General features: G+C 57.5%; 8 protein-coding genes across 8 annotated transcripts; 1 reads left to right on the forward strand and 7 right to left on the reverse strand.

Moving 5' to 3' along the window:
* Nucleotides 1-31: 31 nt before the first annotated feature.
* On the reverse strand, nt 32-1,091 carry SCHCODRAFT_02617396 (uncharacterized protein). Its single transcript, XM_050344809.1, has one exon. The coding sequence runs from the start codon at nt 744-746 to the stop codon at nt 501-503; it is 246 nt and encodes an 81-aa protein (XP_050200896.1). The 5' UTR covers nt 747-1,091; the 3' UTR covers nt 32-500.
* A 267-nt stretch (nt 1,092-1,358) lies between these two features.
* Nucleotides 1,359-1,865, reverse strand: SCHCODRAFT_02617398 (uncharacterized protein). Its single transcript, XM_050344810.1, has 2 exons — nt 1,601-1,865; nt 1,359-1,548 (listed from the first exon to the last, which is right to left on the reverse strand). The coding sequence occupies exons 1-2, from the start codon at nt 1,660-1,662 to the stop codon at nt 1,431-1,433; spliced, it is 180 nt and encodes a 59-aa protein (XP_050200897.1). The 5' UTR covers nt 1,663-1,865; the 3' UTR covers nt 1,359-1,430.
* Nucleotides 1,866-3,101: 1,236 nt separating this feature from the next.
* Nucleotides 3,102-6,384, reverse strand: SCHCODRAFT_02686193 (uncharacterized protein). The gene is made up of 4 exons (XM_003033042.2): nt 6,229-6,384; nt 4,869-6,179; nt 4,635-4,816; nt 3,102-4,579 (listed from the first exon to the last, which is right to left on the reverse strand). Exons 2-4 carry the CDS (start codon nt 6,139-6,141, stop codon nt 3,575-3,577), a joined length of 2,460 nt encoding a protein of 819 aa, XP_003033088.1. The 5' UTR covers nt 6,142-6,179; nt 6,229-6,384; the 3' UTR covers nt 3,102-3,574.
* Nucleotides 6,385-6,789: 405 nt separating this feature from the next.
* SCHCODRAFT_02686194 (uncharacterized protein) lies at nt 6,790-9,356 on the forward strand (the record flags this gene model as incomplete). Its single annotated transcript, XM_003032442.1, has 5 exons — nt 6,790-8,077; nt 8,147-8,328; nt 8,385-8,960; nt 9,011-9,160; nt 9,213-9,356. 5 exons carry the CDS (start codon nt 6,790-6,792, stop codon nt 9,354-9,356), a joined length of 2,340 nt encoding a protein of 779 aa, XP_003032488.1.
* A 1,145-nt stretch (nt 9,357-10,501) lies between these two features.
* SCHCODRAFT_02698676 (uncharacterized protein) lies at nt 10,502-12,984 on the reverse strand (the record flags this gene model as incomplete). The annotated part of the gene is made up of 3 exons (XM_003033043.3): nt 10,502-11,500; nt 11,553-11,734; nt 11,787-12,984. 3 exons carry the CDS (start codon nt 12,982-12,984, stop codon nt 10,502-10,504), a joined length of 2,379 nt encoding a protein of 792 aa, XP_003033089.2.
* A 716-nt stretch (nt 12,985-13,700) lies between these two features.
* SCHCODRAFT_01211070 (uncharacterized protein) lies at nt 13,701-16,785 on the reverse strand. The gene is made up of 5 exons (XM_003033044.2): nt 16,755-16,785; nt 15,934-16,706; nt 15,436-15,886; nt 15,209-15,387; nt 13,701-15,157 (listed from the first exon to the last, which is right to left on the reverse strand). The coding sequence occupies exons 2-5, from the start codon at nt 16,696-16,698 to the stop codon at nt 14,129-14,131; spliced, it is 2,424 nt and encodes an 807-aa protein (XP_003033090.2). The 5' UTR covers nt 16,699-16,706; nt 16,755-16,785; the 3' UTR covers nt 13,701-14,128.
* A 105-nt stretch (nt 16,786-16,890) lies between these two features.
* On the reverse strand, nt 16,891-18,144 carry SCHCODRAFT_02571192 (uncharacterized protein). Its single transcript, XM_003033045.3, has 2 exons — nt 17,884-18,144; nt 16,891-17,818 (listed from the first exon to the last, which is right to left on the reverse strand). The coding sequence occupies exons 1-2, from the start codon at nt 18,039-18,041 to the stop codon at nt 17,317-17,319; spliced, it is 660 nt and encodes a 219-aa protein (XP_003033091.1). The 5' UTR covers nt 18,042-18,144; the 3' UTR covers nt 16,891-17,316.
* Nucleotides 18,145-18,233: 89 nt separating this feature from the next.
* SCHCODRAFT_02571195 (uncharacterized protein) lies at nt 18,234-21,130 on the reverse strand. The gene is made up of 3 exons (XM_050343841.1): nt 19,927-21,130; nt 19,701-19,873; nt 18,234-19,648 (listed from the first exon to the last, which is right to left on the reverse strand). Exons 1-3 carry the CDS (start codon nt 21,122-21,124, stop codon nt 18,653-18,655), a joined length of 2,367 nt encoding a protein of 788 aa, XP_050200898.1. The 5' UTR covers nt 21,125-21,130; the 3' UTR covers nt 18,234-18,652.
* Nucleotides 21,131-22,306: the final 1,176 nt, after the last annotated feature.

Here is a 22,306-nt window from a genome sequence, read left to right on the forward strand (position 1 = left end):
GCGTCAGCGGTGGCATGGGTCATCCCTGGTCGGCTGCCAATGTAGACCTTCTGAGGAGGAGACGTCGAACCTTGTCGTTTCGAGTGAGAGATATTTGGAGAGGTGCAAGATCATGGTCGGCGCAGTGGGTACACGGAGAGCGGAATCACGGGAAGTCGTCGGTACACACTCATGTATGATGTAGATGATTTGAGACTTATGGCAGTAGGGCCAGCCGACTAGCGCGTACACCCCAAACAGACGCTCATATCGTATCTCGTACAATGATACCATTGCAAGCTCTGGTCGACATCACGGACATCATATTCAGCCGTGCGAAACGCAGACCCAGTATGCATCGACCGTGGCGTTGATAGGGCGCGGAGCAAATTTTCCGGGACGAGGCTGGCTCCTCCTCTTCCGAGGCTTGGCGAGACGCGCTTCTGGATCGTGAGTGGGCGTGTAGGTAGCGGCGGAAGTGGATGGTCCCTAGGACGTAGATGCGTGCAGAGCATGGTGCTCTACGCGACGCCATCTGTTTTGCGCGCGCGAGGGTGCAGGCGCAGCACGTCTTCTCCGTAGCATTGGTACTGTCGGCGGCGCACGAGAGATGGCGTGCGGAGAGCAGGCGCCCCCGACTCGTATGCCAAACTGCGCGAGAAGTCCTGGTCCTGCACCGGCGAGCGGCGGGTCGTAGCTCCGAAAGCAGGCCCCAGCGGCTGAGCTGCAATAGCTGCGCTCCACTTCCACCGCAGATCCTCTGGCATTCGCGCCCAACGAAAGATCGCGTCGTTCTCGAGCGACAGATGATCATCGCCTCAACGACTATCCCGTACCCCTCTTCCTCGACCGCCTCTCAAGGACCCTCTCCGACGAGTCCCGCGTCTTGCGCTTCGTCGATCCAGACGGCACGAGAGAGACATGCGCTGTCCGAGAGATCAGCGCTAGGCGCGACGACTTGCGCGCGCCACGAGGACATACTCCTGGTCGTCCGAGGGAGAGCGCGTGTACGGCGGAGTGGCTGCGTGGTAATAGTCCGGCACCCGAATGACGAGGGGTATATTGGATATATCGCTGAGGTGCAGAGAAAGCCGCCGCTTGATCATGCGTCAACGCGTACGACGGTCCTGATGCGATTGACACGGGCGCCTGGTAGTCGGAGGGTGCGACCAGCATATCCCAAGCGGCCTCCCACAGCATGATGTAGGGAAAATTGGAACGGTGAGTCCACGGTACATCAGGCGAGCGCGTCAGCGACCAACGACGGGTGGCGTACTGAGCACACACCTTGCAAGTGTCGCCGTTTATTGAAGGCAGTGGATTGACTGACTAGACTTACCTGGAATATAATTCCACACTTACTTGGGGCACACAAAGATGGGGGAAGGAAACAAGATGGATTCGTTAGAGATTCGGGCTTCAGCCCTCATAATATACTACTGTTACATGAGTCATGAGTCAACAGGAAAATACCATAATGTTCTATACCATTCGGGAAGAGACGACGCCCTTCGGGGATGGGCACGATGCCCGGCGTGAATTCCAACACCGTTGTTCAGGTCGTCGAAGCTGAGATGTAGTTAGTGGGTGAAGCGGTTCAGGAAATGGAGGAAGCTCGTACTTGTCGTGCTGCTGGATCACGAGCACGCCCTTCCGAAGAGGAGTCGAGCTACTGCATGCCATCTCAGGAGAGCGTGTACCACAACAGAAGCGTCAGCGTCGTGCCAGCCCTATGAAGCGCAGAAGGACGACATACCATGGCGGGGTCAACGGAGACCCCACGTTGTGCGAGCGGCGACGCGGGGGCGAACGTCGCGAGGGCAAGCGTAGCAATGCCGAAGACCTTGGAGAACATCTTGACGAGGCGAATGAAGACGACAACTTGTTGACGCTCAACTGACGGTCGCGAACGTGCGGCTTCCATTGCGTCGCGCCTGGGTACGTCAGTCCATTGTTCTAAGACTCGACCTGAATGTGCTGAAAGACGTTCAGTAGAGGCGCTACCACAGCGCTAGAGCACTCACTACTAGTCGCGGTCTCGCAACGCATAATCGCCAGACCTCTATCATTCTCGCAGCCGCTCGAGATTCCACTCGCCTGGACCATGAAGTTCCTCGAGTTGATCAGGGTGCCGGGCACGGAACTCGCCAAGTTCTTTAAGACCAGACGAGCAAGGTGGATATTCAATAAGTACTACATACATCCACGACGGTGCTCTACGCACGTCGATATATGTAGGATGTAAAAGGTGGACAATTTCGCAGCCGGCGCGGCTTCGACTCGGACACGCTGGGGGACTGAAGTTACATGTTCAACGACAGCGCAAGATTTATTCTTGAAGGGAGCGGGCGCCGAGAGCGTGCGCGTGGCGCTTTGAAGGAGGGTCTTGCTCGCATTGACTGGTGCCTATCTGCTCGAGCACGCGCGATAAATGTCGCCTCCGCTGGGCATTGCGAAACGGCGCGCAGAATTCGGCCGTGGACGGAATCGCTATGGGCTGTATTGGCGCGCGTCGTCCACGCAGACGCAGGGTGCGAGACTCAGATCTGACCGCGTTTTGATGAGCCGGACGACGAGTTGAAGCTCGTAGCTTGTAGGCCCGGATGGGAGGAGGGTGCTTGAGTGTTGTGCCCCGGTGAGTTGCTCGACTTGACAGGCTGACGTGGGTCGAGGAGAGGGATGGGGTTAGCCTTCAGATCATAGGGAACGATAGGAACAGTTTGGATAGGTCCCAACTGCAGGCTGAGTCAGTCGCTGCACTCAAAGCTTGAGCGCGCAACGCACCTGTACTCGGCGGAGGTAGCGCCTGAGTCCGGAGTCGCGCCTTTTGGTCCCTTCCCTCCGACCCGAGGTCCATTCTCAGATGCGCTTGAGTAAGTCGGACGGAGGTCGTTCGTTGGCCTGCAATGTTGACCCAAAGGATGATCATACGGGTCAAGGCTGAGATGGGCGCGTTTCCGAGCGGTGCGCAGAGTCCATGACCAAGAGGGTGGATGGAACCTGTTCAGCATATGTAGCGAGAGAAGCAAGGGCGCGATATGCGTTGTGCCGACATGAAGGTTCAGGACAAGGCGCATCAGTTTGGTCCCGATCATCACTTGCCATGCTCGCCACACTGATCACGGCCTCGGACATTTCGTCGTCGAATACATTGTCAGGGGACAGAAATCATTCTAGATATACACAAGTCCGAACACGAACACGATGGTATCTACACTGGGGGTATTTTACATTTGGGGTATTTTACATTGAACAAGAACTTCTGTGAATTCAAGGCCGGACGCGCCGGCGCCCTCTGCGCCGCGGGCTGAGGATGCTATTCTACGTTCTCCACATAACACATAACGAAACGGCTTCCCAGACCTCTCTCCAGGAGAGGCGTGGTCCGTTGAGTGGCGCTATGCGACGGGCTCGTGGTGATATCCCCGTGGCTTCAGCCGTAGCGAGCACGACACCGGGCGTACACAGGCGGCGCTCGCTGAAGTCCTCCAGCATATGCATCAACTCCATCGGCAACCTTCATCGACGCTGGACGCAGAGGAAGGTACCGGGCTCCTAACACGCCGGGAGCACGAGCACGCCTACGCGCAGCGCGTTATGCGACCTTCCGACGCTTGGAAGCTCGCGTTGCTTGCAGGGGTGGCTCGTCCGAGGGCGCGTCAGGAGACGCGAGCCTCTTGCTACGGCGGGGCGACGGTCTCCTGTCCTCCGACGAAGGGCTAGGCGACAGTTTCCTCTTCGGCGAGGGACTCTCGGGCAAAGAGCCCTTGCGCTCCGGCGTCGTATCCACCAGCGTACGGTCGGAATCATCGCTAGGGGGCGACACAGCCCGTCTTGATTCCGCGAGTCGCCGCTTCATGGCTCTGGTCATCGGCCTTGAGGGGCATGGTCGAGGGGAAGGTATAGTTCGCGAGGTTGACTGGGGCGGAGGAGGGGAAGGCCGGGCGACAGCAGGAGGAAGCGCGACAGGAGAGGGCGCAGTTGGAGCGGCCGTTGGACTGGTGGGCGACGCCAGGGTAGCGATAGGCATGGCGGGCGCAGGTGGAGGGGTCGCCGCCGCAAGAGCAGCACGCTCGGCAAGAGGGGCGCATGCAAGCTTTCGCTTGACGAACCCCTTGCGCCTCGTCTCGACGGCCATTGGAATCTCGAGCGCGCGCTGGCGAGGAGCTGGCGCAGGTTCGGGCTGAAGAGGTGGAGTCTGCAGCGCTGCGATGTGGCGGTCGAACACCTCGAGCACGTCTTCGTGATCAGGGGGACGGCCACGGTCGCATCTGCGCAAGAGAAGCGTCCGCAACTCGCAGACGAGCCCCTTCAGGTCGTCGAAGTACGGGTCGAACAGGTCGTCGAGGAATCCGCGAAACTCGACGTCGGGGAGGGTGGTCATAATCCTGCACTTCTCCTCGCTGTCGGAGTTGTACCATGGGGCCATGGGTGAATCGCGGATATCGAAGTTCTTGCGTGGCGTGTTCGACGGGCCGGAGTAGCTTGCACATATGTACATGAGCAGGTGAATGTAGGACTCGAGGTCGTGCTGCGGCAGGTGATGGGTCGTGGAGTCCGGCTGTCGGGTAAGATGGCATGCCTGGAATGGTAGACAATCCTGTAAAGAGCCGTCAGAGAAGTTCACGCCGCGCTCGTTCAAGTAAAAGACGTACGGTCCGAGACCCCACGGAGACGAATCCGTCTGGTCCATATCCGGACACCCAGGCCGCGCGACTGAGATCGACGAATAGCCCGCGTCGGCGAGGTGAACTCGATGGTTGGTGAAGCATGATGCTCGTATCGCTGATGTTGCACTGAAGAATGCGACGGCCTGACCTGAACATGGTCTCGTGAGCTATTGGGAAAAGTCAGTTATGCTTCGAACGGATCTAACTGGCTATACGTACTTCTGATTGTATCCTTGAGAACCAAAAGCAGCTCGTCTTTTGACGCAAACTCCTTCAAAGGACGGCCTGTCGAATCCAGGACGAGGCGGCGCAGCTCAAGCGGACGAATTCGCCGGATGAATCGCAGTCGGTCTTGACCTGACAAAGTATCCCGGATCCACATAGTCGACCATGGTTTCCCGTCGGACCGAAAGACTCTCTCCTCACAGACCAATTCTGGCGTACCCCTGCAACTGCACGCTGCTCGGAAGAGGTCTCCTTCCGTAGGCGACTGGTGCACATTCGCCCATGCGCTCTTGACTATCACGTCGTTGCCGTTCTCCCGACGGCATCGCCAGTATACGGTGCCGTGACCAATGACCCTCTTGTCGATGGCCAAAGTCTCAATGACCTCGTACTCGCGATTGGCGACGGTGAGAAATCGCTGCCCCCCGCGAGAGACGAACGAAGGGTCCTTGCCAATCGATGACTTGTCGAGCATCGTCAAGCCCATCAGGATGCGGAGAAAGTACATGGGGTACTCGTGCATGTCGTACACGGCAGAAAGAACGCGCCCAGCGCAGTCGAAGTACGCCAGCTGGTATTTGTCACCAGCGAGAGCGAGCCCTAGGTGGAAGATGCGGTCATCCTGCGTGGCCAATACGTGCGCTGCGCCGCTCGAGAGTCGCTGCAGCGCTTCGGGAAGTTCGCTAGCATCTGCTACGATCTCGACGTCACATAGGACATCTTGCCATCGAAGTGTGCGCAGACCAGCGTCGGCAAGGACAAGGCTGTAGTGGGAGTCGACGTCGCCCGTTGCAGATGTTCGCGAAGTTTCCGCGACGGTCCATTGTCGAGGTGTGAACGATGATGGCAGACGAAGAGCTGCATATGCAAGCCAGCAGCATCGCGTGATCTCGTTGAGGAAGGCGGCAGTCGCGGATACCCTTTCTAGTGATGAGAGGGGGGTAGGTGGATAGAACTGAGCCGAGAGCCATCTGCGGGCTTTCAGGTCGTACAGATTTCGGTCGAGGGCGCGGACCATCGCGCGAGGCTTGAGAGGAAAGCGATCGTCCGGAAAAAGTGTGGCATGGACGCGCTTCACATCGATGGTGTGACGTTTGATTTCTTCGAGTTCGTTTGCTCGAAGAGCAAGGAGATCGGGGAGGGGTTGTATGGGTAGCGGGGTCAGAGATGTCTGCGGATAATTTTGAAGAGACGCCACTCGGTATTCGGCACTCGCGAGAGGGCTGGCGTAGAAGTCACCGTCGCACCCTTTGCTGGTGTTGCCCATCGTGCAACAGGGTATCTTTCGAGGGTGTTTCGGGGCAGCTAAGTAGACGATGAGCGGTATGTTAGTCTGCAAGGGCAAGACACGCACTTCGAAGGTAGTGTCCAGTCCGGTTTGGTGTCACGGCTCTCGCGTGGCTCAAGGGAGCAGAACCGGTAGGTGAGGAGATGTACAATATGCGTCGCGTGCGGAGAGGCCAAATCAAAGGCGAGTGGCTGCGATGATGGTGGTCAAGTTGGAAGCCGCGTTTGTGACGAGTGACTACACGCATTTAGTCACGGCAAGGAAAAATTCCCACGATAAGAGCATCGATCATCCTCGCGAATCTCAGCCTAACGAGCTTCAATTTCAGCTCAGGGCATTCAAGGGTGCAGGCTTGTAGTGTGCTTGCTTCTCTCTCTTTGATTATGATGATTGAAGCCCCTTCTTCCTTCGGGGCCAAGCGTGACAGTGTCATACGCCGTGACTGAGCATCAACATTCACGTGAGCAAACAATCGTAACGCTCAAGTCACAAGGTGGCAATCGCTCTCTTCTTGCCTTCGCATCTCATCCTCTCCCCCACGCTTCAGGAACCTTGTTCGCGCTTGTAGGTGCGTTGAGTCAAAATCTCGTTCGTGCCTCGACATTGACGGTCGTGTCTCGCAGATTTATGTCCCGGCCACCGCTACCTGACAGTCTGAGGCCGACTCTCCCACCAGTGGCCTTTCGCACACCATCCAAGATCGATATCACCTCTCAGCCTGGCTTCATTACCAACCATACTCGAGGAACTCAAGATAATCTGGGTGTCGAGACACTCGGGACCCATCAACAAGCCGACAAGCTCATCGACGCCAACCTCGACGGTGCCACCTACTTCAACATCGAGGGCCTCGTCAAGGCTGCTATCCCGGAAGACGCTTTCCCTCTTGACGACTCTCTGTTCCTCGATGCTGTCTGTGACGCAGGACTGTACAACAAGGAGCGAGGACGCTGGCAATGTCTGCCGAAGCTGCGCAAACCAGGCGAGGAGCTTGTTATCGCAGACTGGCTCAACGCTATTGGGGAAGCTGGTCTAGCTCTCTTCGTCAAGCATGGTATTTTTAGCTCGGACGACAAGCCGCGAGTACGCAAGTGGTCGGCAGCTTTCTGCAACAAAGAGCTTCCCGACGGTGTACAGAGTCGGAAGCCCGACGGCGCGTCCTTTGATCCCCTCACCGAGGCGTCGTGGAAGGTCATAGTCAATGACCTGCAGCATAAGTCCAGCTCGGAGGACAGGGAGGCTGCCTTCAAGCAGCTGCACGATGGGGCTTTCAACATTCTCACCGAGCAAGACGATCGAATCTTTCACATCGGCCTTGCTCTTATCGGGGAGCAGTTCTTCATCGTGTACTACAACCGTGCCGGGTGCTATCGCTCTATTCCTGCCAACGTGCACGAACACGCCGCTATCCTTGTTTATCTCGTATTTGCGCTCGCTCTGCTCGACAAGCCTGCTGTAGGGTTCGACCCGTCCATTACAGTGACCGGGGAAGACCGTTTTATCACACTGGCCGGGAAGACGCTCAAGATTTTGGGCCCGCAAGGCCGGGAATACAACCTTCGAGGCTCTTCTCCGGTATACTGGCGCTGCGTCGACACGGAAACCAACGAGAAGTTCACGGTCAAGAATGTATGGGCCGATCGCAGCCGGAACCCCACCGAATGGGCATTGTACGAGCGTGCAGACCGCGCAGGGGTCGAGCACATGCCGAAAATCGTTGCTTGTGAATTCGTCCGCGACGGCAAAGCACTCATCACCACCGACACCCTACGGCAGCGGCTGCCTAATCCCGGCGATGTGAAGGATTGCGAGGTGCGGGACTATATGCGCATCCTCATTGAGGGGCACACCGTTCCACTTCATGATTTCGCCTCGAAATCAGAGGTCATCGGAGCCGTCAGGGATGCAGTCAAAGGTGAGTTCTGTCTGTGGCTTCCGACCTATAGGATACTGATGTATTCGCTTGCCTCCTTCCACCTTCAAGCTCACCAGATGCTATGCGACAAGGCAGGAATCATCCATCTCCAGGTTCGCGACACAACCGTTCTACTTGATGACTCGGATGGCAGCAAGAGGGGATCGCGCCCCGGAGTTCTTGTTGACCTTGGCGTCGCTAAAGTGATCGATTCATTACAAGCACAGCCGCCCTCGCGCGGTCACAAAAGTGTGAGTTCTGGATTCTTTTGTATGGAAGCCCGATGTGCTAATTCTCTCGAATACAGTGTTTCGGCATGTACGAGGCCTGGGAGATCCTCACATCCCCCAATGCGATGCCACGATCTGACCACGATCTGGAATCGTTCTTCTATGTTCTCATCGCTCTCTGCTCATCGTGCTCTGGAAACGACCAAGGTGCATTGCCACGGGAGGACTTTGACCTTCCCAAATCCGACTTGGGTCGATGGCTGGACATCGACAAGACGACAGTCGGCTCCAGCAAATGGTTTGTCCTGTCGTTCAAGCCCAAGGCATGCGTTGATTCTTTCGACGAATTTCTGGACGACGTCATTGATCCGTTCTTCGACGACTTCAAGCCGCTCCTCCGCAAGCTTCGAGAACTGCTGGCCGAAGTGTCAAGGCGCCCAACTCATCAGGAGTTCATTGATGTCCTCGAATCCTACGTTGAGGCGAAACTACATAGCGCAACTCTTCCAATCGTGGACGCAGAAAATGGCGCAGACGAGGACGATGAACGCATGTCCGACTCCGACGAAGATCAGTTCGACGATGATTCTGACGCGGGTCACACGGCCGATCGGGACAGGCTCCCTGACGTTGCGCAAGTCCTTGCCGCCCCAGTAAGTCCATCGGGCTTTCAGTCGCGACATTGTGCTGACTACTTTCTCAGGTTCCGCGCGAGCGGCGAGAATCTACACAAACTCGGGCAGCTCATTTCTCGCCCTACACTGTCGACATGACATGCGAGTGCGGCGAGATCCTGAGGCTTGGCGACAGCAACCTCATCCGGTGTCGGGAGCTCAGCTGTTCAACGGGCTTGGTGAGTGCAGTCGCGTCATTCGTAGGTTTCACCCACTGATGCCACCGACCAGTTCCACCGTGGATGCATGGGGAAATTGAGGGAGCCGCCCGCCAACTCATTGGAGGCGTGGTGCTGTGACAACTGCAAAGGCAAGAAACCCGACAGGGATTACAAGCCTCTGCCGAAGAGAAGGGCGAGGGCGGACGCGATGTAGCTTTTGTCTGTGTGCTCCGCCAGTTCACCATCTGTCTTCTGTCGGGAAGTGGCGAGCGTGTGTACTAACAAACTTCCTCTGTATAATTCTCAAGTTTGTATACGTGTACTCATGGAACAGTATTCTTGTCTATGTTTGCGAAACGAGGGAGAAGGCGAAGTTCTAACAATTGCTGAAGTCGCGCTGCAGTCCGTAAGTTCGCCTGCGTGCGCGCGCACGCACGAAGCCCGAGAATGAGGAAAATCCCCTATGCAACGTTGAAAGAGACCACCTTAAGTGGCGTATTCATTGCCAGCCGCATGTCTCGCATAACAGAGCGCGCACAGAGGTTAGGCAATACTATGTTGATATGAACAAAGCGTGACACTGCTTCCGCGGTTGTCCTTGAAGCTAGCTCGTCCTGCATGGAAGTCAGACGGACGACATTCACAGCACACGTAGACCATTGATAAGACGATCAAATATGGTGGGGTACGATAGTATACTTGAGTACATAGTCGGGCATCGGAAGGCGGGCGTGAAAAATTGGAATGGCGGTCGTTGGGCGTTATGCGGTCTTCCCGCGAACTGTACAAGTCCCCGCTGCGACAAGCTCGTCCTTCATTCACCTCGACGGTGGCGCATCGTGGGACGGACGTCACCAAGGTTAGCCTCCCGCTTGCCCAGACATGCGGAATGATCAGCAGGGTGACGATGTCGACGAAAGTGCATGCGAAGATCCGCCTGCCGGGGAGACATTGAAATCATGCTCTCAGATTTTGCCGGTCGAGGAGTCGAGATTCCCGCAATCCTGAGCCTGAATACACGCTCGTTTATGGTGGTCGAAGACCGCCATGGGATGGATCTAAGGCCCTTCCCACGCGTGATGAGCGTACACAGCTCGCAGACTATACTCTTGAAATCGTCAGTGCACGAGTAGTTCAAAGACTGGAGGAATGCCCTGAAGTTGCCCGCTTGAAGGTGACCGAGAGCGCCCTTTGCTCACCAGTTGCTCGAGTTGTGTAGTCAGCCGTAGCGAGCACAACACCAGGTCAGCTCAGCCTGAGGCGGCGCCTCCACCATCGACTTCCAATGACGCTTGACGCATAGGTGGCGTACAGAGCCCATAACCCCTTAGAAGCCTGAGGACGCCCACGCGCGGCGAATCATGCGACCTTCCGACGCTTGGAGGCTCGCGTTGCGTGCAAGGGCGGCTCGTTCGGTGGCGCGTCAGGAGACGCGAGCCTCTTGCTACGAGACGACGTTCTCCTGTCCTCTGGCCAAGGGCTTGCTGACAGCGCTCTCTCCGGCAAGGCACTATCGCGCAGAGTTTCCTTGCGCTTCGGCGTCGTTTCCACCGGCGTACGGTTGGAATCATCGCTAGGGGGCGACACAGCCCGTCTTGATTCCGCGAGCCGCCGCTTCATAGCTCTGGCCATCGGCCTTGAGGGGCATGGTCGAGGGGAAGGTGTAGTTCGCGAATTTGGCTGGGGCGGAGGTGAAGACTGGGCGATAGCAGGAGGGAGCACGACAGGAGAAGGTGCAGCTGGAGCGGCCGTTGGACTAGTGGGCGATGCCAGAGTAGCGATAGGCATGGCGGACGCAGGTGGAGGGGTCGCCGCCGCAAGAGCAGCGCGCGCGGCAGGAGGGGCGCCTGCGCGCTTTCGCTTGACGAACCCCTTGCGCCTCGTCTCTACGACCGTCGGAATATCGGGCACGTCATGGCGCGAAGCCGTCCCCGATTCGGGCTGGGAGGGTGGAGTCTGCAGCGCGGCAATGTGGCGGTCGAAGACCTCGAGCACGTCGTCATGGCTTGGGGTGAAGTCGCGGTCGGGTCTGCGCAAGAGGAGCGTCCGCAACTCGCAGACGAGCCCCTTCAGGTCGTCGAAGTACGGGTCGAACAGGTCGTCGAGGAATCCGCGAAACTCGACGTCGGGCAGGGTGGCCATGATCCTGAACTTCTCCTCGCCGTTTGAGTCGAACCACGGGGCCATGGGTGAGTCGCGGATGTCGAAATCCTTCCGTGGCGTGTTCGACGGGCCGGAGTAGCTTGCACATATGTACATGAGCAGGTGAATGTAGGACTCGAGGTCATGTTGCGGTAGGTGATCGACGGTAGATTCCTGATGCCGAGTAAGAGTACATGCCTGGAACGGCAGAGAGCCCTATAGATGATCGTTAGTAAAGTGCACGCCTTTATCGCGCAAATGAGCTTACCATACTGGATTTTTCGGGGACATGCTCTTCTAGGTCATACCCAGACACCTGCGCCGCGCGACTGAGATCGACAAAGATTCCTCGGCGGCGCGGCCAATCCGGGGGCTGTTGAAGCATGATGCTTATGTCGCTGATGTTGCATTGCATGACGCGGCCGCGCGATTTCAACATGACTTTATGCGCTAGATAAGTAGTCAGCTATGTGAGATGTGAATTATAGCGTGCTGAACGTACTCCTAACCGTGTCCTTGAGAGCCAAAAGCAGCTCATCTTTAGATGAGAACTCCTTCAATGGTCGACCAGACTTGTTCAGAACGAGGCGGCGCAGCTCGAGCTGAGGCATTTGTCCGACGACGCGCCGATCTTGACCTTGAGGAGTATCGCGAATCCACATAGTCGAGCATGGCTGCCCGTCCGGACGGGTGACGGTCTCCTCAGAGACCAGTTTCGGTGCTCCGCCGGAGGTCCACGCTCTGCGAAAAAGGCCACCTTCTGTCGAGGACAGGTGCACATTCGCCCATGCGCTCTTGACCATCACGTCGTCACCGTCTTCCGAACGGCAACGCCAGTACACTGCGCCGTAACCGATGATCCTCTTGTCGATGCTCAGGGTCTCCATGACCTCGTACTCGCGATTGGCGACGGTGAGAAATCGCTGCCCCCCGCGAGAGACAAACGAAGGGTCCTTGCCAATCGACGACTTGTCGAGCATCGTCAAGCCCATCAGGATGCGGAGAAAGTACAGGGGGTACTGGTGCATGTCATACACAGCGGAAAGGACGCGCCCAGCGCAGTCAAAGTAGGCCAGCTGGTATGTGTCACCAGCAAGAGCGAGGCCAAGGTAAAAGGTACGATCATCCTGCGTGGCTAACACGTGCGCTGCGCTATTCGAGAGTCGCTGCAACGCTTCGTGTAACTCGCTAGCGTCTGTGACGATCTCGACGTCGCACAAAACGTCTTCCCATCGGAGTTCAGACGGACCGACGTCTGCGAGCGCAAGACCAAACGAGCGACAGTCGCTGCCCGTTACAGACGGCCGAGCAGTTTCGACGACAGTCCACTGGCGAGCAATAGTCGGGGCTGGCTGCCGAAGAGCTGCATACGCAAGCCGACAGCAACGAGCGATCTCGTTGAGAAAGGAGGCAGTCGCGGTGACCCGTTTAAGAGAGGCGCAGGGCGCAGGTGAAGAGGAGTGATTGAAGAGCCATTTGCGGCCTTTCAGGTCGTATAGATTTTGGGTCAGAGCGCGCAGCATTGCTCGAGGTTTGAGGGGAAAGCGATCATCCGGGAAGAGTGTGGCATGAACGCGCTTTATTTCGACGGTATGGCGCGCAATCTCGTCGAGCTCGTCTGCTCGAAGAGCAAGGATATCGGGAAGGCGTTGAATGGATAGCGGGATCAAAGAGGCCTGCGGGTAGACCTGTTGAGACATCGCACGAGAATCGGCACTCGCTGGAGGAGGGCTGGCGTGAAAAAAAGTGTCGCTAACTCTTCTAGTGTCGTTGGTCGTGTGAAGGGGCATTATGTGACAGCTACATGGGCGGTGAGCGATGTGGCAAACTGCAAGGGCAAGGACGCCCACCTCATTAAGTATGCTCAGTTTGAACCTGATCACGATGCTCGCGTCAATGAAGAGTAAGAAATCGACAGTAAAAGGGGTGTAGGATGAGCGTCAAACCGGAGGGGATGCGTTCGAGAGCGGGTGGCTGCGATGATGAAGGTCAACTGGGAAGCCGCGTCTGTGACCTGTCACGCCACCCGCTGGGTGACACGAAGCGGACACAGTCCCCGCTCCTGAGTCTGCGCTCGCGCTCGCATATAGTGGTCAAACACCTTGAAGACCGCCGTATGATGGACCCGAGTGCTCTCAGGCGTAGACATGAGGCTTTTGGATGACGTACAGGGCTCCGTATGTCGAATGAGGGTATGCAAACGCTTGACGGTCCGACGCCTTGCGAGAGTTCAACTCGGTCCCGCTCTGCGAAAACAGAGGGTATGTCGCTGACATGTTGCACGGCTTTGGGGAGTTGAGCATCTGATCGGGCGACAGGAGCAGTCGCGTCGCGCCGTAAAGACACTTCCTTGCGGTGAGCGGCGCCCATCTGCTCAGTGAGCACGCGCGCTGGGCATCGGAATCTCATCGTCGAATGGAACAAATCCAGAGTCGAGATCATTCTAATTTGTACACAAGTCCGGATTCGACGGTATCTCCACTGAGGGTATTTTACATTTGAGGTATTTTACATTGAGCAAGAACTCTTCGAATTCGACGCCTGACGCACCCTCGCCCGAATCGCCGCGGGCGGAGCTCGTCCTACGCTCTCCACATATCAGCTTCCCTGATCTCTTCAGGGCACGCACAATCCGTTGGGTGGCGCTACGCGACGCGCCTGTGGCGATATCCCCGGGGCTCCAGCCGCAGCGAGCACAACACCGGGCCTGCACAGGCAGCGCTCTCACCGTCCTCGCGCGTATACATCGACTCCAGCGCCGACCTTCTTCGACGCTGGTCGCCGAGAAGAAGCGTACCGAGCCCCTAGCCCGTCAGGAGCACGAGTACGTATTCGCGCAGCGCGTTATGCGACCTTCCGACGCTTGGAAGCTCGCGTTGCATGCAACGGTGGCTCGTCCGAGGGCGTGTCGGGAGACGCGAGCCTCTTGCTACGGCGGGACGACGTCTTCCTGTCCTCCAGCGAAGGGCTGGCCGGCGACTTCCTCTTCGGCGAGGGACTATCGGGCAGAGAACACTTGCGCTCCGGCGTCGTGTCTACCAGCGTACGGTCAGAGTCATCGCTAGGGGGCGACGCAGTCCTCGAGTCTGCCAGTCGTCGCTTCATGGCTCTGGTCATCGGCCTCGAGGATTGTCGCGAGAGAGGTGTAGTTCGCGAGGTTGTTGGGGGCGGTGGAGTGGAGGAGGACGCGGCAGGAGGAGATGGCGCAGCAGGACCGGATGGCGCGACAGCGGAGGTGGGTGACGAAGGAGCCGGCTTAGCCGGAGTAATGGTGAGAGGGGCGGGCGAGACCGGGGTAGCGATAGCCGTGACGGGCGTATGCGTAGGGGCCGCCGCCGCAGTAGTCGCCTGCGCCGCAGGAGGGGCGCTAGGACGCTTCCGCTTTACGATGCCCTTGCGCTTCGTCTCGATGACGGTCGGGATGTCGAGTACGCGCTGACGAGCAGCTGGTGCAGGCTCGGGAAGGGGAGGTGGCGCCTGCAGCGCGGCGATGTGGCGGTCGAAGATGCGGAGCAGAGAGTAGTGGTTGGGGGTGACGTCCGGCGTGCGCAATATGTGCGTGCGCAGCTCGCAGACGAGGTCCTTGAGGTCGTCGAAGTACGGGTCGAACAGGCTATCGAGGAAGGCGCGGAAGTCGCCGTCGTCGAGCCTGAACATGATCCTGAACTTCTCGTCGCTGGCTCCGTTGAACCACGCGGCCATAGGCGACTGGCGGATGTCGAAGTTGTCGCGCGGCGTGTTTGATGGTCCCGAGTAGCTTGCGCACATGTACATAAGAAGGTGGATGTACGACTCGAAGTCGTGACGTGGGGTCTGACGGCAGCCGGAACTCATGTATGGGACGAGACGGCACGCGATAAATGCAGAGGATCCCTAGGAACGGTGGTCAAGATCAGGCGGACTGTGTCGCAGGGACAAACGTACAACTCTAGGATCCACAAAGGCAGATCCTTCAAACTCATCTGCTCCAGTTGGACTCGCGTGGCCGAGATCGACCAACGTTCCCCACCGCCGCGATTTGCTTGGCGGCCGATGCAACATGATGCTCATGTCGTTGATGTTGCACTGGAGGACGTGACAGGGATAGAATAGATGTTTGTGCGCTGGTACGAAAGTCAGTGACATACAGAAGGATCCAAAGCGAGACATACCGTATATGGTATCCCTGAGGGCCTGGAGGAATTCCTCCTTGGATTCGAACTCCTTAAGTGGCCGTCCCGCCATGTCAAAGACGAGGCGACGCAGTTGAAGCTGCCGGATTCGGCCAATAACGGACATTCTCTCCTGGCCTTCGAGGGTATCACGAACCCACATTGTCGTCCATGGCTGATCATCCGCTCTAAAGACGGGCTCTTCGCAAATCAAGTCTGGGACGCCTTCGACGTAAGCTTTTCGAAAGCGATCACCCTCCGTAGGCGATTTCCCAGCTTTCGCCCAGGTGCTCTTGACTATTACATCGTCGCCGTCTTCGTGGCGGCATCGCCAGTACACGGTGCCGTGACCAAGGATCCTCCTGTCGAGGGCCAAAGTCTCCACAACCTCGTATTCGCCACGCGCCATGGTAAGGAAGCGTCGCTGGCCACGAGACACAAGCGATGGATCCTTGCCGATACGTGACCGATCGGTCATCGATAGACCCATGAGCATACGGTGAAGTACACGGGGTCCTCGTGCACGTCGAACAGGCCGGAGAGGACGCGCCCAGCACAGTCGAAGTAGGCTAGCTGGTACTTGTCGCCGGCTAGGGCGAGTCCAAGGTAGAACAAGCGGTCATCCTGCGAGGACAAGACGTGCGCAGCACTACTAGAAAGTCTGATCAGTGCTTCAGGCATCTGGGAAGCATCTGTGACAACTTGGACATCGCAAAGTACGTCCTCCCAGCGCGCTGAGCTCGAGCCGACGTCCACGAGGGTTACGCCAAACGAGCGAGCGGTTGCATCGGCGACCGACGGCCGCAAGCGTTCGACGACAGTCCATTGCCGCACAGTAGATGGGACAGGTCGACGTCGAGTCTCATACGTAAGCCAGCAGCGACGAGTGAACTCGTTCAAGAAGGCGGCAGTGGTCGCAGCTTTCTCAGAGGCTGGTCGTGTAGGGGGAGAGTGCTCGAAAAGCCATCTTCGGCCTTTGCAATCATACAGAGTCTGATCGAGGCCGCGGACCATTGCGCGCGGCTTCAATGCAAAGCATTCGTCCGGGAAGAGTGTAGTATGCATGTCAAAGACGCGGAGAGAGTGCTCCTCGATTTCGTTCAATTCATCGGAGCCGACGAAGAGTATGTCCGTGAGTTGTCGTACGGGTGGCGCCGTGAGAGGCTCTTCGGGAAATTTTGGGTGGCGAGTTGGGATGTGGCAAGGTATCGGGGGAGAAGAGCCAAAAGGATGAGCCTTGCGGTGTCCTTCAGCATCCGCCATCCTTCGAGCTAAGCGTGTATTGAGCGCAAGTGATGTCCTCGAGCCCAGGTAATCACCTGAGTAAGCCTAGCGAAACCAAGATTGGAGAGGTCAACGTTGAGGACAAGGTCTGTTGATGCTCGATTTGGTCGTGTTGCGATTGCCACGTGCGTGGCTGTGAGCTATCTTCTGCTTCTTCAGCCCGGTGTCGTTCGATGAGAACACAAGGTGTACAATACCATGAAGGAGAGCTACGTACAGGAGGTATCTACAGTGTGGATATATACAAGGGTCCATTGTCTCCGAGGCCTAAAGCGAACCAGCCCCTTCTCCAGTCATCCTCTCAAGCGCGCTGGACGACTCGACGTGCTATGCATAGCGCAGGGTTAAGGAGCTTGGTAGCCAGAATCATAGCGCGCTCGAGCCTCGCTGTACGGCGGGGAGAATCTCTAGTTGCAGCCGGATCTTAAGGTCAATAGCGAGCATAACTTTTGGTTTCATCGACGTCGCAGTGCGACTACTCCATCTGCTCTGGCAGTCTACGAGGACTACACATCCATGCGAGGACAGTACTCGATCAGCAGAGTCTTATTTTGCTTGAGGATACCAGGGGCGTGTAAACTGCATCGCGTGAGGAGCCTAGCGAGGATTGTCGGGGTCAGTACTGGCGAGCATGTTGGTTGTAGATGAATTCCGGCAACGACGATCGCAGTGGTGGGGGCTTGATTGGCCACCACAGAGCTCCCTCCTGTTGGAGGCCATCTCGGCTGTCGATGCACCGAACTCAACGTTCAATATGCACTCGTTGCGAGACGGCGCGCGCGATTTTCTGGAATCGCGATCGGTCATGTCGGAGCGCGTCGTCCACGAAGAAGCAGCGAGCGGACTTCGGTAGGGCCTGCTTGCGGCGAGTACCTTTTCCGGGGAGGGTGTGCGATGTGCAGCTGGCGATCCAGATATGAGGGCGTCATGCTCAAGCCGGACGGCGATATGAACCTCGTAGCTTGCGGCCTCGAGAAAAAGGGATGGGCTGCTGGGAAATGCTCGAGGACTCTTAAAAGCCCCGAAAGACGATGTGGGCTCGGGGGGTGGGATAGTCGTCTTCGCCACGGGGATGACAGAAGTTGCGCATAGGCCTTGGCTACAAGGCCAGTCAGTCAAGCACTCGCCAAAGCAGGCACTCGCCAAAGCAGGCGCACGACGTACCTTATCCGGCCACGACAGCCCATCAACCGTATACACGCCCATGTCCTCCCCAAGATAGAGGTCGAAATGCACGCCAAAGATGCGAGGAGCTCGTCTTGACGCAGGTGATGACCTGGGGCCAAGCCATGCTGAGATGGTCGCGTATTCCGAAAAACCATGAACGCGCGGAGCTCTTGGAGCGGGAGCGTAGGTGGAGGTCGGCCGTCATAGCGAGGAGTTGAAGGTCGCGTTATCCATTATGTAGACATGGAGGCTCAGAGCAAGTCGCATCAAGTTATTGGTTCCAATCAAGATCGGCGCACTCATCACACGCTCGAAATCTCTCACGAGTCTCCTCGTCAAACAAACAGCTCCGGGGGCACAGGAATCAATCTAGAAATATTCAAGTCCAAACGCGATGGTATCTACAATAAGGGTATGCTACATTGAACAAGAACTTCTTCAAGCTCAAGGCCCGACAGGCCCGCTTCGCTGCCCAAGTCGTCGCGGGCGGCGCTACTAAGGACGCCCATTCTATGTTATCTCCGTGCTGGAGCATCCTTCGGGACAGGCGCGGTCCACTGGGTGGCGCTATGCGACGAGCCTGTGACAATATTCCGGGCGCTCCAGCCGTAGCGAGCATGGCACCGGACCTACACAGGCGGCGCTCTCCGCCATCCTCCGCATACACATCAACTCCATCGCCAGCCCTCAGCGACGGCGGACGTCAGATAGGCGCGTACCGAGTCCCTAGCACACCAAGAGCCCAAGCACGTATACGCGAGGCGCGTTATGCGACCTTCCGCCGCTTGGAAGCACGTGTTGCACGCAAGGGAGGCTCCTCCGCGGACGGGCTAGGTGAGGCGGACCTCTTATTACGACGGGTCGACGTCCTCCTGTTCTCCGGTGCAGGACTGACCGACGACTTCCTCTCCGGCGAAGGACTGTCGACCCGAGATCCCTTGCGCTCCGGCGTCGTATCCACTAGCGTACGATCAGAGTCGTCGCTGGGGGGCGACGCGGCTCGACGCGATTCAGCAAGCCGCCGCTTCATGGCTCTGGTCATCGGCCTCGAGGGGCATGACCGCGGGGGAGGTCTGGTTCGCGAGGTCGAGGGCGGCGGAACGCGCGGAGGCGGCGCGACAGGAGTGGATGGCGCTGGTGGAGCGGCGGCGGGAGTTGCGGGTGCGAGTGGATCGAAGGTCGGAGAAGCAGGCGCAGCAGGGGTGGCGATAGGCAAGGCGGGCAAAGGAGGAGGGGTCGATGCGGTGGGAGCAGCCGGCGCAGCAGGAGCGGCCCTTTCACGCTTCCGCTTCAGGCCGCCTTTGCGCTTCAAGTGCGTGTCGATGATGGTCGGCATGTCGAGGGGTGTAATCGCGTATCTTGCCTCCGTACGAGCCCGGATATGCCGATCGAGGACGTCGAGGACCTGCGTGTGGCGAACCGGCGGCCTTCCCTTCCTACGCGTGATGAGAGCGCGCAGCTCGCAGACGAGGCCCTTGAGGTCGTCAAAGTAAGGATCGAAGACGCTGTCGAGGAACGCGCGGAACTCAGTGTCACTGTAATAGCGCATGATGCAGGCTTTATCGTGCGCGTCTTCGGCAAACCAGGGAGCCAGGGGAGAGTTATAGATGTCGAAGTTCGGCCGGCGCGTGTTCGATGGCTCAGAGTAGTTCGCGCAGATATACATGAGGGTGTACAGGAACGACTCGAGGTCGTGCCACGGGGCATGCTGAACAGCGTATGTGTATTGGACGACGTCGATTGCCATGAAGAACAGTGTTCCCTGCGATGCCCGCATCAGCAGAATATCTGGGTGATATGTATCACTGACGTACCGCGAGATGACCGAAGGGAGCCAATCCTTCGCTAGGGGATACGTATGTCGCAGAGTCAAGATCAATGAGGAAGCCACGTCGGTAGGCAGAGTCAGGGTGGCGGCGAAGCATGATATTGTCCGGGTTGACGTCGCAGTGGAGGATGTTCACCATGTCGAATAGGTCGTAGCTCGCTACGAGAGATGTCAGCTCAAGCAGGCATGCATGCACAAAAGGAGGCATATACCTTGTACAGCGTCGCGTAAAGCGGAAATAAGTTCCTCCTTTGAGGAAAAGTCGGCCAAAGGTCGACCGCAAGTCCGTAGAACAAGCCGACGAAGCTCGAGACGAGGACAGTTGCCGATGACTGCCAGACGCTCTGATCCCTTCAGAAAGTCGCGCAGCCATACTGTGTTATGTGGGAGACCATTGGAGCGGACGACTACCTCCTCGTGAACGAGGTCAACCACGCCAGCGACGCGCTCAGCATCCCGCAGGAATTGGCCCTCTGTCGAGTGTTCTTGAGTGCCCGCCCACGAGTGCTTGATGACGTAATCCTCGTCGCTCCCGGGGCGTCGGCAACGCCAGCAGATCGTCCCGCGCCCACATACATCACCAAACCTGGACAGTGTCTCCTCTATCCTGTATTCTGCACCGCCAACGGTCACGTAGGGGTGGCCGCCCCTAGTCACAATCGAGGTGTCCTTGCCACCAAAAGATTCGTCGATGACGGTCAAGCCCATAACGAGACGGAGAACGAAGACGGGGTATCTGTGGATGTCGAGTGCGCCGGAGGTGACGCGCCCCGCGCGGTCAAAGTACGCCACTTGGATATCGTCGCCCGCGATTGCGACCCCGACATGAAAATGCCTATCCTCTTGAGTGGCGAGCACATTGGTGGCTCCGCTCGATAACTGCTGCAAGATCTGATCCATAGAGCTAGCCTGCTGCGCAATTTGTACGTCGCAAAGCACGTCAGACCACTGGACCGACTCCGTGCCGGCTTTGACAAGGGCAGCACCGACAGCGCGGACGTTGCTGCCGTCGGGAAGGACTCGTATGCTTTCGGTGAGCATCCAGACGCGGCGCGCGTCGGGCCGGGGCAGCCGCAGGTGTTGATAGCCAATGTAGCAATGGTGAGAGATTTCGTTCAAGAAGGTAGCCATCGCGCGCGCACGTGCTACGTCGTCGGCCTGAAGCGTAGGCGTAGAATAGTGCATCCACTTCTTCTGCTGCACGTTGTAGTCATGTCCATCCAGAGCGCCCAAGATAGATGGTGGCCTCGCAGGGAAAGCAGAGTTGGGAAACAGTGCCGTGAGGAAGCCGGGTATCCGGGCGGACGATTGCTCGATATGCTGAGCGGTCTCCAGATCGAGAGGCGCTATTGTATCCAGATAGTCTGGAGCTTTGTGATTACGAGGAGGTTCGTGATTTGCCAATGTCATGTCGAATGGTGTCGAGTTAAGGTCTTGTTATTCCGCCCCAAACACGTGATGCCACGTTTCGGAGATCTCCGACCAATTTCCGGTGCGTGACAGTGCATAACTCACACGCCCTCCTTTCGTTCTACTCTCACCATGCCACGCCACGCAATGCCACTCCCCGCCCTCAAGCTTTTCTCGCCCGCCTAGACAAGCTAATCTTGCTCTACGCTGGGTATAGGCGCGCAATACGCATGGTCATGGTCCTCCGCCACCATCGACTTCGGGTGGCCCACTTTTCTTTTCCTTACCCACGGTCTGCCATAGGCGTGTATAGCGTAGTAATTCCGACTCTAGACCGAATATATATGACTTTTTCTCTTCCTCACAACGATGCGCAGTGGCGGGCCTCTTTGGTCACCACAAGTGTGAGTTATTGGGTGGCAAATTTGAAGCTAGGGTGGCAACTTCAACATTGTGACTCCGACCGCTCCATCAGGCTTTCCGGGACTCGGCGCGAGAGGTCCCATAGTAAAGCATGTAGAAATCAATTTTGATCATCAGGAAAGCACCTTATGCTGGTCTCTGGTCTGAACGCCCCTGCCCTTCGCGAGGTGGCGACTTTGAGGGACTTTGCTGCGTGACACCGCAAAGTCTCTCGGCTTCTCGGCAACGGGTTTGTTTGGCGCACATGGGATCACGTGTTTGGGGCGGAATAACGGCTTGTGTCGAGTTATTGAGGGGTTGTTCTCAACTTCCGTAGGTCCCGATGCGAGCGACTCTGTGAAAAATTCCGGTGCAAGTGTCCGAGTGGCGGGCGATGTATGTATAGGTGGCCGTTCGGGTCAAACACCGCTGTGACTGCGTGACGTCCCCAATCTGGCGTCGGCGCTTGCCGAATCCCAATCTGCTTCCGCCGCACCTCGAAAGATCCCACATCGCAGCTACGCGAGAATCACCCTAGCGGTCGTGCACGTACAAGGCCTAGAGGACATTGTGAAAGATTGAGAGGGTTTCTTGAGGTATGATACGATATACAAAGCGTCGCCAAAAACATTAGATAGAATCACCATCGTCCAAGCCGCCGACTAAGACGTCGGCAGCCATTCCAAGTCAAGTACACCCACTAGGCTTCCAAAGTACGCCCACTAAGCGTCTAGCAGATCTCTGCAAGATCCTTAGTTTCCCCCAGAGGGCGTACCGCTG

The sequence above is a fragment of the Schizophyllum commune genome (assembly GCF_000143185.2).
Source record: "Schizophyllum commune H4-8 unplaced genomic scaffold SCHCOscaffold_4, whole genome shotgun sequence".
Classification (NCBI taxonomy): Eukaryota; Fungi; Basidiomycota; class Agaricomycetes; order Agaricales; family Schizophyllaceae; genus Schizophyllum; species Schizophyllum commune.